The sequence below is a fragment of the Narcine bancroftii genome, chromosome 6 (assembly GCF_036971445.1).
Source record: "Narcine bancroftii isolate sNarBan1 chromosome 6, sNarBan1.hap1, whole genome shotgun sequence".
Taxonomy (NCBI): Eukaryota; Metazoa; Chordata; class Chondrichthyes; order Torpediniformes; family Narcinidae; genus Narcine; species Narcine bancroftii.
The window spans coordinates 125,585,719-125,597,777 of NC_091474.1; the positions used below are offsets into that span (position 1 = coordinate 125,585,719).

General features: G+C 39.2%; 1 protein-coding gene across 1 annotated transcript in view; it reads left to right on the forward strand.

The window, feature by feature from the left end:
* ddx43 (DEAD (Asp-Glu-Ala-Asp) box polypeptide 43) overlaps nucleotides 1–12,059 on the forward strand; it is a 144,658-nt gene that overhangs the window by 78,740 nt on the left and 53,859 nt on the right. The window contains exon 8 of the mRNA XM_069885972.1: nucleotides 4,715–4,825. Within this exon, the coding sequence (XP_069742073.1) occupies nucleotides 4,715–4,825 (111 nt within the window). The remainder of the gene's footprint in view (nucleotides 1–4,714; nucleotides 4,826–12,059) is intronic.

A 12,059-nucleotide genomic window follows, 5' to 3' on the forward strand; every position in this document is an offset into this window, starting at 1 on the left:
GTAAATCTTCTCTGCACTCTCTCCACTCTGTTTATATCCTTCCTATAATTAGGCGACCAGAACTGCACACAGAACTCTAAATTAGGCCGCACCAACGCCTTACACAATCTCAACATCACTTCCCAACTCCTATATTCCATGCAATGATTGATAAAGGCCAGCATACTAAAAGCCTTCTTCACCACCCTATTCACATGAGTTTCTACCTTCAGGGAAGGATGTACTGTTACTCCTAAATCCTTCTGCTCTTCTGTATTCATCAATGCTCTCCCATTTACTACGTATGTCCTGTTCTGATTCTTCTTACCAAAATGAAGCACCTCACACTTATCAGCATTAAATTCCATCTGCCATTTTTCAGCCCACTTTTCTAAGCAGCCCAAATCCATCTGCAATCCTTGAAAACCTTCTTCATTATCCACTATGCCACCTATCTTAGTATTGTCTGCATATTTACTGATCCAATTCACCACCCCATCATCTAGATCATTAATGTATATAATGAACAACAATGGGCCCAATACAATTTATATGCTTAATTATACCCTTCTATTAGAAAAAAATAGAAAAAGATTTACAAAAATGAAGGATCTGCCGATTACATTAGTGGGAAGAGTAAATTGTATGAAAATGAAGATAATCCCAAGATTTTTTTTTAATTGTTGCCTTTTGCGATAACTAAAAATTTATTTAAATTATTACATTATTGTATCAGACAATTCCTATGGAATAATAAAGTACCAAGAACTGTACTGGAAAAGTTAACATGGGATTATAAATTGGGAAGACTCAGACGTCTGGAATTTAAGTAGTATTATTTATCAGCACAAGCTTGATTTCTATCATCTTTGAAGAAAACAGTCCCCCTTCGTGGATTTGAATGGGACTGAATTCAATAAAAAAGGAGACAATGAAGGACTTTTATTTATAAGTGGAATGTTGAGTCAATAACAAAAAAATGATAATCCTACATTAATACACATGATCAGATATGAAAAGAAATAAATGAATGTATCGGTAAGAAAGCAGGTATATCACTGAGGACACCATTATGTATAAATGTACGACTGCCTATGAATCTGGATTTAAAAAATTGAATTCATGGTATGACAAAGGATGATTGTTATATGAAAGGATCCTATATGTTTTTTGAACAATAAGAAATAAGTATGGAGTAGCTAATGGGACATTCTTTTGGTTTCTCCAGTTAAGATTGTTCTCAAGAGAAAGATGGGGACCAAACTTGGCCCCACCTGAAATTGGTGAGATGGAACAAACGATTTGGCTGGGGAACACACTTAAATTTATAACTAAGATGCACTTTGCTGTCCAAATTGAAAGTATAAAACCTTGTTTACAGAGATCGAGAGAGAAAGATGTGAGTCAGATTTAAAAGTTGCAATAATGGAAAACTGCTGGTCTGATTGGTGTTTGGATAGGATGATGTCAATTATAAATGCAAGATATGGATTAGTACAATATAATTTCCTACCTCACCATAGAAATTACATAAATCAAAATCTGAAATATCAGACATGTGTTTTATGAAATAGGAATGTTTGTACACGCCTCGTGGTCATGTGTGAAGGTGAGACCTTTTTGGCAGGATATTACTGAAATACTAACAAGGAATTAAGAGGTAGCCTTCACAGACGACCTAGAGCTTTATCTTTAGGGTAACTATTGAAGTAAGTAATAAACTAACTAAATTCCAAATTTCATTTGTTAAAATAGCTTTAGCTGTGGTTAAGAAATGTATTGCAATTACTTGGAAATCTGACTCCCCTCTACAGAGAGCGCAATGGAAGACAGAGATGAATAGTTGTATGGTTATCGAAAAAAAAATTCACATACAATCTAAAGAACAAACATGATGTATTTATAAAATATTGGAAACCATATCTGGATTATATAGGGGTCAAATATAAAAAGGATAGATACAAATAGGTGCTAATACATTTTTAAAATGTGTCTATTGTCATACCTACCCAATGAGGACTTTCTTTTTTAAACTTGACTGTAAGCCCTGATGGTGTGTGGATTTATATTTGTGTGGTTGGGGGGAGAGGGGGGTGGAGGGATGTTGTGTTTTGTTTGTACTTGTTGTACGAAACAAATAAAACACAACATCCCTTTTGAAAATGGAAAATTTTGATATGCATATTTATGAAAAATTATTTTTAAAAAAAGAATTGAATTAAAAGGAGAGATTATGCAAAGGCTGGTTACAAATTTAACGGATTAGACACTTGTTTTAACTGAAGTTTTCAAGATATTAAGAAAAAAACAGCATTAAAAGTACTCATTCTTTTGTTTGGGATTGGGGGATGTGGGGGGATTTGAGCCAGCTTCTCATAGGCAAAATCCTCCAAGTGGAGGAGATGGTAGAAAATTTACTCTCACTTGTTCCTGCTTCATCACATTTTGTCTGCTTTTATCTCTATGCATAGCTATGCTAAAGCTTGGAGTTTGGTCACTATCACCGAAAATCTCACCATCGAGAGGTCTGCCACTTGACCAGGTTCATTACCCTGTACTAGAACCAGTATGGTTCAACTTGTCAACTGGTCCATGTACTGTGCCAGGAATCCTTCTTGAACACACCTAACAAATTCAGCCACATCTATCCCTCTTACAAGAATTGTTGGTCAATATTAGGGAAGTTGAAGTCTCTCATAACAAATGCCCTGTAATTCCTGTACCATTCCAAAATCTGCCTACTTATCTGCTCAATGGTGTCCCAAGGGCTATTTTGGGGCTGATGACTATTCCCAGTACAATGATTGCTTCCTTGCTATTTCTGACTTTCACCCAAACCAACATAACAGACACTCCCTCTGCAGCATCCTCCCTCTCTACAGCTGTGACCAGTAATGCTACTCCCTCCCACAACTTCTCTTACCTCCCATCCCATTCATTTTAAAACACCTAAACCTTGGTACCTGCATCAGTCAACCCTGCCCTTCCACCAGCCAAGTCACTGTAACGGCCACACCATTGTAGTTCCACGCACTGTTAATCTCCTTTGTTCCTGATACCCCTCACATTGAAATAGGCACATTTCAAATCAAACCCTCTAACTGACTATATGATTCCTTACTTGCCTGTCATTCCTCATAAACTCAGAACACATTGCATCACGCTTTTGACCTTCTGTCCACCCCACGCCAATCTAGTTTAAACCCTCCCCAACAGCTCTAGGACATTTATCCGCCAGGATATTGGTCCTTTTCCCGTTCAGGTACAGCCTGTCCTTTTTGTTCAGGTCAGACCTTCCCCAGAAGTGATTTCAGTGATCCACAAATCTGAATGCTTGACCCCTGCACAAACTCTTCAGGCACACGTTCATCACCACAACTTCCTATTCCTATCCTCTCTGGCCCATGACATAGGCAGCAATCCTGATATTACCACCTCTGAGGTCCTGCTTTTCAACTTTTTTCCTCCTCAGGACCTCATCACTACTCCTATCTATGTCATTGGTTCTCACGTGGACTGTGACCCTGGCTGCTCACTCTCCCTCCTGAGAATGTTGTGGATTCGATCAGACTTCCCTCATACCTAGGAGGCCACATACTATTCAGGAGCCTCCATTTCGCTCACATAACCTCCTTTTCTCCCAACCAATAATTCCCCAATCACCAGGGCCAGACTGTGCCAGAGACATGACCCGCATGACTTGTAGATCGTCCCCCCACAACAATATTGAAAGTGCTATACTTATTGTTGAGGGGAACAACCACAGAGGTGTTCTTCACTTTCTGACTATTCCCCCTTCCTCTCCTAACAGTCACCCAGTGATTTGCCTTCTGACTTTTGGGGATGACTGTCTCCCTGAAGCTCCCTGAGGTATGACTGGAGAAGTCATTAATTAATAAAATAGCATTAACATTGTCATATCCAGTTTATGCTAGCCCCATCCCTGTTCTCCCTCTCTTCCCTATCCCTGTCTTCTTTCTACCAGCTCTCCACACCTTTCCCTCTCCATTAACAGAGCTATTCCCCCACCCCTGTATGTTGGTGTGGCTTCCCTCATTCACTATTACCTTCTGCTTGCTTGTGCTCCTCTCCATGCCCCTCACACCCTCTCCATGCCCCTCACACCCACTCCTCTGCCGTTTTGTTCAGGTACCTGTCCACATTTTGCTCATACCTTGATGAAGGGCTCAACCCCAGTATGTTGGTTATGTAATTTGACCTTTGCTATATAATGCACTGTTTGACCTGTTGAGTTTCTCCAGCATTTTTTTATTTTGTGAAAATGTCAGTTATGTTTAAATATTAGGATGGCATGGTTAATGTAGCAGTCAGCTCAACGCTGTTACAGCGCCAACAATCAGGACTGGGGTTTGAATCCTGCACTGTAAGGAGTTGGTACAATCTCCCTGCGTCTGCGTGGGTTCTCCCTGGGGGTTCCGGTTTCTTCCCAATGTTCAAAACATCCCAGTGGTGCAGGTTTATTGGATGTAAATTGGGCGGCATGGGCTCATGGGTAAAAATGGCCTGTTACCACGCTGTATGTCTAAATTTTTAAAAAATAAATTATAAAAAAATTACTGAATGTTGATGTACATGAATAGGTATAATTTGGCTTCTAGGGAATTGCATGCTTATTTTAGATTTAATATTGAAAAGTTTACCTTCCTGACTGAGGTTGTCATCTCTCCCCACAGGATTGTGATATGGTCAATATCTGTAACTGCTCTATTTTTAGGTCACGGGACAAAAGGGATGGCCCTGGAATGTTGGTCCTCACGCCAACTAGAGAACTTGCTCTTCAGATACAAGAAGAGTGTGACAAGTACAGTTACAAGGGAATTAAGAGGTAATGACATCTGACCAAGAAATTAAATATGCATTCTGATGTCTGACATACTTCCTGTTTGGTCAGTCATGGATTAGTTAACAGAACTTTCTTCCTTTGAGTCAGTGTGTTGTGAATTTAAACCTGTCCTTGGAATTTAAACACAAATAAAATTCAACATTGCTAACCAAATTCCACAGATGCACTAGTCCCTGGGGGAAGTAGTTTGGTTTCATCTCTGCCTTAAATCTACTCCCTTGAATCTTGAGCCAATGTTCCCTGTTCTAGTTTTAACTGCCAGTAGGAACATCTCTTTGTTTTATCTGCTCCTTTCATAATTTTGTACATCTCTCTAAGATTATATCATCGTTCTAAACTAGTGAATTTAGTTCCAGGCTACTCAATCTCTTGAGAGAAGCTCTCCCCCACCCCCCCCCCCCAAAGTTTCCAGCAACTCCTCTGTATCTCCCCCAAAGCTAATATATCCTTTCTCAAGTTAGGAAACCAGTTCTGCACCAAGTTCTACAGGTGTGCCGTCATCAGTACCCTGGACAGTTGCAGGAGAGCTTCCCTGCTCTTAACGTCAATCGCTCAAGCAATGAAGGCTAATATCATGTTTGCCTTCTTGATAACTTGATGTGCCTAAAAACTAATCTTTTGCTCTTTATACACAATCACTCAGAGGACTCTCTGTACAACAGCACACTGCAATCTTTTGCCATTTAAATAATTGCTTGATCTACTCTTTTTGTTTCCAAGGTGGATGACCTCACACTTGTGTTATACTTCATCAGCCTGATCCTGCCCACTCACTCAACCTATAAACCTATAATCACTCTGCAAACTGTGACCTCCTCATAATTTGGTGTTGACAGCAAATTTAATGTCCTGCACTTGTCTCGTTCTCCAAATCATTCATGAATATTATGACCAGTTGTGAGCCCAGCTCTGATTCCTATGGCAGTTCACTAACCTCTGATTGCCAAACAGGGAAACAACATTTCTCCAAACTCCCTACCTTCTGTTGGTTAACCAATACTCTATCTATCAGTACATTACTCCCAATTCCATGCATTCTTATTGTATTTAGAAGTATTTTGTGTGTCACCTTATTCAATGCCTTTTGGAGATCTAAGCATACCATATGCACTTGCTCCCCACTATCCACTGCTCTCGTTTTTTCCTCAAAGAGCTCCAATAAGAGTAAAACGTGAATTACCCTGCCTGAATCCATGCTGTTGTCTGCCTGAATCCATGCTGGTGTCTGCCTGAATCCATGCTGGTGTCTGCCTGAATCCATGCTGGTGTCTGCCTGAATCCATGCTGGTGTCTGCCTGAATCCATGCTGGTGTCTGCCTGAATCCATGCTGGTGTCTGCCTGAATCCATGCTGGTGTCTGCCTGAATCCATGCTGGTGTCTGCCTGAATCCATGCTGGTGTCTGCCTGAATCCATGCTGGTGTCTGCCTGATGGAAAAATTTCTATCCAGTTATTTTGTTATTTCTTCCTTAATGATGGCTTCAAGCATTTTTCTCTTGACGCACAAATCTACAGTTAATGCCGAACAAATTCTCAGACGCTGCTATGCTCTTTGGCCTGACCATTAACCTGAACAAGACTGAAGTTCTCCATCAGTCAGTGCGAAACACCAACCCCACAGAACCAAAAATCACTGTTGACGACACCCAGCTGACAAATACTTGGGGAGCATCATCTCGATTGCTGGTGGATCTTTGAACAAAGAAATTGACTCCAGGGTCAGCAAGCCCAGCCAGGATCTGGGGAGGCTGCATACCAGAGTGCTCAATCAACACAACAGCATCTCCACCACAGCTGAAAGTCTACAGAGCTGTGGTCACCCTTCTCTCCTATATGGATGTGAGACCTGGACTCTGTACCGACCTCACATCAAACAACTGGAGAAGTTCCACACACGTTCCATCCTTGGCATCCATTGGCCAGATCGAGTCTCCAACCTGGAGGTCTTGGATCATGCGAAGCCCACCAGCATTGAGTCCCTGATCAACAGAGGCCAGATGCAGAGGGTGGGATATGTCATCAGAATGGACGACCACCATATGCTTTGCCAGGTGCTTTATAGTGAACTGAAGACATGCAAGTGCAGCCACGGTTGTTACAAAAACAGACTTCCTGTGCCCCATTGTGCTGGACTCCGTACTTCCAGACTGGGACTGCAAAGTCACCTTCGTGTCCACAGATGAACTGCACAATGTGTCTTCTCAAACTGAGGACAACCAATAATGCATACACACACAAAATCACGAATAATAACAAAAATCTGTAGTCACCATGGTTGAAGTAAAAACACAAAAATTTGGAAAAGCTCAGCAGGTCAAACAGTGTCCTTTGTGTAGCAAAGATAAAAATACATAACCAATGTTTTGGGCTTGAGCCCTTTTATACAGATATATTCATACAGTATTCTTTGGCTTGGCTTCGCGGACGAAGATTTATGGAGGGGTAATGTCCATGTCAGCTGCAGGCTCGTTTGTGGCTGACAAGTTCGATGTGGGACAGGCAGACACGGTTGCAAGGGAAATATACACACAAAATACACACTTTATATACACAATATATAGTGTATATATCTATGGTATATATATACACACACACACTTCAGTATCAGCAGTTTTGTATTTTTCTTTTGAATTAAATTGCTTATTGTCGTGCACCGAGACACGGTGAAAAGCTTTAATTTGTGTGCCACCCAGTCAAGACCAACCTGTACATAGTACAACAGGTAGTGCAATGATGAACCAAAGGTGCAGGAAATAGCATTATAATGAAACAAAAGTGCAGGATATAGTGTCATACAATAAGGATTAAAATTAATGAAAGAAGGATCTGTTGGAAACAATCAGCAAAAGGTCATCATGCTAACTAACAGTGGAGCCACAAAGGCTCTTTCCACCACCCCTCCCCCCCACCTTTACAAAGCATGCTTTCCTTGAATCCATTCATAACATCTCTACCACCACCCCATTTTGCATCTCTCTCTCTCCCCTTTCCATATCATTTACACAGACTCTTGCTTCAAAATGTCACGGTCAATATTTATCATTCCTAATCTCACAGATCACAAAAACATGTTGAGTGTTAAATAGGTGGACAGAGTCTTCAACCTCTGTTTCTCTTTTCACAAACATTGATTGACCTGTTGAATATTTCCTGCATCAGATTTTTGATCATCGATTGCTTTTTGATAATTTCTATCAATACAGATATTTTCATTTCACTCTACTCTCTCTGCAAACTATCGGTCACATCAAGCTTTCAGCAGCTCCCTCCAAGGTGGAACTATGCTGTCCAGACCTATCTCTCCCTATCTTATGTTGCAATTTAACTTAAAGCACAGATGAGGTACTGCTTACAAATATGTTCAGTCTAGATCTATTTGCAGTCCAGGTGCACATACTGCTCCTTCATTACTTACCTCCAAGGGTTTATAATTCAGTACAAGGCCTTTTTAAAGAATTAAATCGCTAAACAAAAGCACAGTTCCCCAAAGCTTATACAAACTTCAACAAGAGTTACAGACAAAAGGCAACATCCCTTTTGATTTTCCCTTTTTTGCTCAGAATCCTGACAAAATTCCCAGCTTTGTGACAAGGAGAATTATAGTGGGGCTCGTGAATCAGATTACGTTTAAGTAGCAACTTTCTTCACCAAGATGCATCCCAAAGGATTTTACAGCCCAGCAAATAGCTTAGCAGTATAACTATTGATGCATTTGTGTTAATTTACCTGCAGGAATGTCACAGAAGATTGGAAGACTGTAAATGTATCTCAGTGATTTAGAAGAGGAGGTAGACAAAAAACCAGACAGCTATATGTCAATTAACATAACATAACATTAATAGTAGGAAAAATGCTTGAAGGATAGAAATTGTTTCATCAGGCAGACACAGCATAATTCCAGCACTATGGGTGCTTAAAAGTAGCACTGGAAACTCCATTTGGGGGTTTAAAAGGAGCAAAGGAAATACCCTCTGGGTGTTTAAATGAAGCGATGGAAAGACTTTCTGGGTGTTTAAAGGAAGCGATGGAAAGACCTTCTGGGTGCTTAAAGGGAGCGCTGGAAATGCCCTCTGGATGCTTAAAGGGAGCTTTGGAAATGCCCTCTGGGTGTTTAAAGGAAGCGCTGGAAACGCCCTCTGAATGCTTAAAGGGAGCGCTGGAAACGCCCTCTGGATGTTTAAAGGGAGCGCTGGAAATGCCCTCTGGATGCTTAAAGGGAGTGCTGGGAACGCCCCCTGGATGCTTAAAGGGAGCGCTGGAAAAGCCCTCTGGATGCTTAAAGGGAGCGCTAAAAAGCCCTCTGGATGCTTAAAGGGAGCGCTGGAAACGGTCTCCGGATGTTTAAGGGAGCACTGGATGTCACAAGATGGTGTAGAGGACGCAGTGCACCCTCTTGTCTCCCAAAGGAATTACCAAAAAAAGTGCTAATTAAATAAAGCTTTACTCTCAAAAAGCTATTTTAAAGTTAATTTAAAGACACTGTTGTTAAGAAAATAATGCCACCACTCAAGGAAAGATGCTTGAAGACCACACCGAAAGAAAAACACAGAGGAAGAAAGGTAAAAAACTTGGGCCTACTTTGTCAATGAAGCCCATTGCTGAAGTATCTCCTGGGACTGCTGGAGACAGCCCCGGTGAAGGACCATTTCAGCCACCCCTGCATCTTTTCGCAAAGATGGCACCATTTCAAATATTGGATCTACCCTGCACATGCGTGCTGGGGATATGAAAAGACAAGAAAAAAATCTTCAATACCTTTAAAGGGCCAGTCCAGCATCCCAGCTATGGAACAAGAAGAAGGTGATTTTCCAGATATAGTAGAGGATTCTACAAGTGAATAAGATGTGAGTACGGAAGAGGAAGAATTTAAAGGCAAGGCCAAGTATTTTTAAGAAAGAAATGAATAAAATTCAAGATAAAATTGACAAACTTGCAAGTGCGATGGTAAATAATTTCAAATTTTTAACTGGGGAATTATAACAAGTTAAAATGGATTTGACTGAATTAATAAATAATGTTTCACAAAGGGTCAAAAGTTAGAAGATAGAATGCAAGATGATCGTGAAGAGGTTCAGCATATTGCAGAAAGGGTGAATTAATGAAGATTCTGTTACTGCTATGGTCTCTATGAATGAAAAGTTACTAGAGAAAGTTGACATCTTGGAGAATTATAGCAGAAGAAATAACCTTAAAATTGTAGGGATGTCTGAAGGTAAAGAAAGTCAGGATGTAATTCATTTTTTTTCAGAATTGGATACTTGAAATGTTCAGACAAGACAGTTTTGAAGCGAAGATTTTGATTGAAAGAGCACATATGGCTTTTCAACCAAACTTGGGACCAAATCAGAGACTTCAGTCTTTATTGATCAGATTTTTTACTTATCAGGAGAGGGAGAAGATACTTGGACTGGCAATGCAAAGAGCTAGAGAACACGGGCCTTTGAATTATGAAGGCAAAAAGATCTTTTTTTTTTATCCAGATTTGAGTCAAGCTCTTTTGAAGAAAAGGAAAGAGTTTAGCCCAGTTAAGAAGGCTTATATGATAAAGGCTATAGATTTGTACTTCGTTATCCAGCTACGTTGAAAGTATTAATTCCAGATCAACAGAATGTTCTCTTCTCCAGTTATATTCAAGATGAAGACTGTTAAAGGAGGAAGGAATATCTCCTTTTCTTTCTGTTAGTCTTGATATTTTGATGACAAGAATATTTTTCTCCTGGAAGTCGAGGGTTGGGCATGTTGCTCTTTGACATCTGCGTTTGTTTTCGTGGTTGACCACGGCCCATATAATGGAGGGTGGTAATGCTGGCTTATCTGGTATTTTAGGGACGAGGGATTTATTTTTTTTGTTATTTCAGTTTTAAATATAACTACCATTACTGGATTGGAGATGATGTTGCTGGGACCTAATTTGATTTATGGGAACTCTTCCTGGACAAAAATAAGAGTTATTTATTTGTTAGAATATATATGATGGGTAAAGCAGTTAAGATATTGAGTTTTAATATCAATGGGATTAACTGCCCCATAAAAAGGGAGAAGGTTTTTTCATGTATTAAGAAATTAGGAGTGGATATTGCTTTTCTAGAAGAGGCCCGTTTGATGGACAGTGAACATTTAAAATTGAAAAGGGACTGGGTTGTCAAGTAGTTTTTTTCTACATTTAATTCAAAAGCTAGGGGAGTGGCAATTTTAATTTAAAAAATTTACTAGTTAAAATCCAGGATGTAATTACAGACCCAGCGGGAAGATATCGTTAATTGCCAAATATTTTCTGAAGAATGGACCTTATTGAATATTTATGCTTACAATTTGGATGATCCGAAATTTAGTAGGTGGTGACTTTAACTTTTGTTTGGAACCTGTATTGGATAAATCTTCGAAAACTATAGTGAAGTCAGAGGCAGCTAAAATATTGTAGTCTTTGATGTAAGATTTTAATTTAATTGATATATGGCGAAGAATGTATGCAGGTTTGATACATATTCTAGAATTGATTTCTTTTTGCTTTCTGCCCATAATCAATCAAGAGTGATTGGTGTGGATTATACATCTAGATTAATATCTGACCACTTTTGATTGAGTTGGAGTTTTCAGAAAGACAACCTTCAGTTTATGGATGGAAAATGAATTCTTTATCATTGAAAAGACCAGATTTTTGTTTATTTATATGACAACAAATTCAATTGTTTTGTGATACTAACTTATATTCAACCGAAGATATGTTTGTTAATTTGGGATGCATTGAAGCTTATTTAAGAGGACAAATTATGTTATTCTTCAAAGCTTATAAAGAAATATATAGATATATATGTTAAGAAAGATATAGATGACTTGGAAAAAGATATAACTATTGGAAAAATAAATTCAAAAATCACCTTCAGAGGATAAGCATAGAACTTTAGTTAATTAAAAAATACAATGTTAATGTACAGAACAGAGAAAATATTATATTCTAAACAAATATGAATTGGGGAACGATCACACAAGGTTTTAGCTTGGCAATTAAAAGATGAACAATCCTCTAGAACAAATCAATGCAGTACAACAGGAAAATGATCAAGCAACTTGGAAACCATAAGACATTAATGATGTATTTATGAGAAGCTCTATACCTCTGAATTATTACATAATGATGAGGCTATAGATGATTACTTGTCACAACTGTCATTACCGAGTTTAACTCAAAAAGGTAAGAATGAATTAGATAGTTATT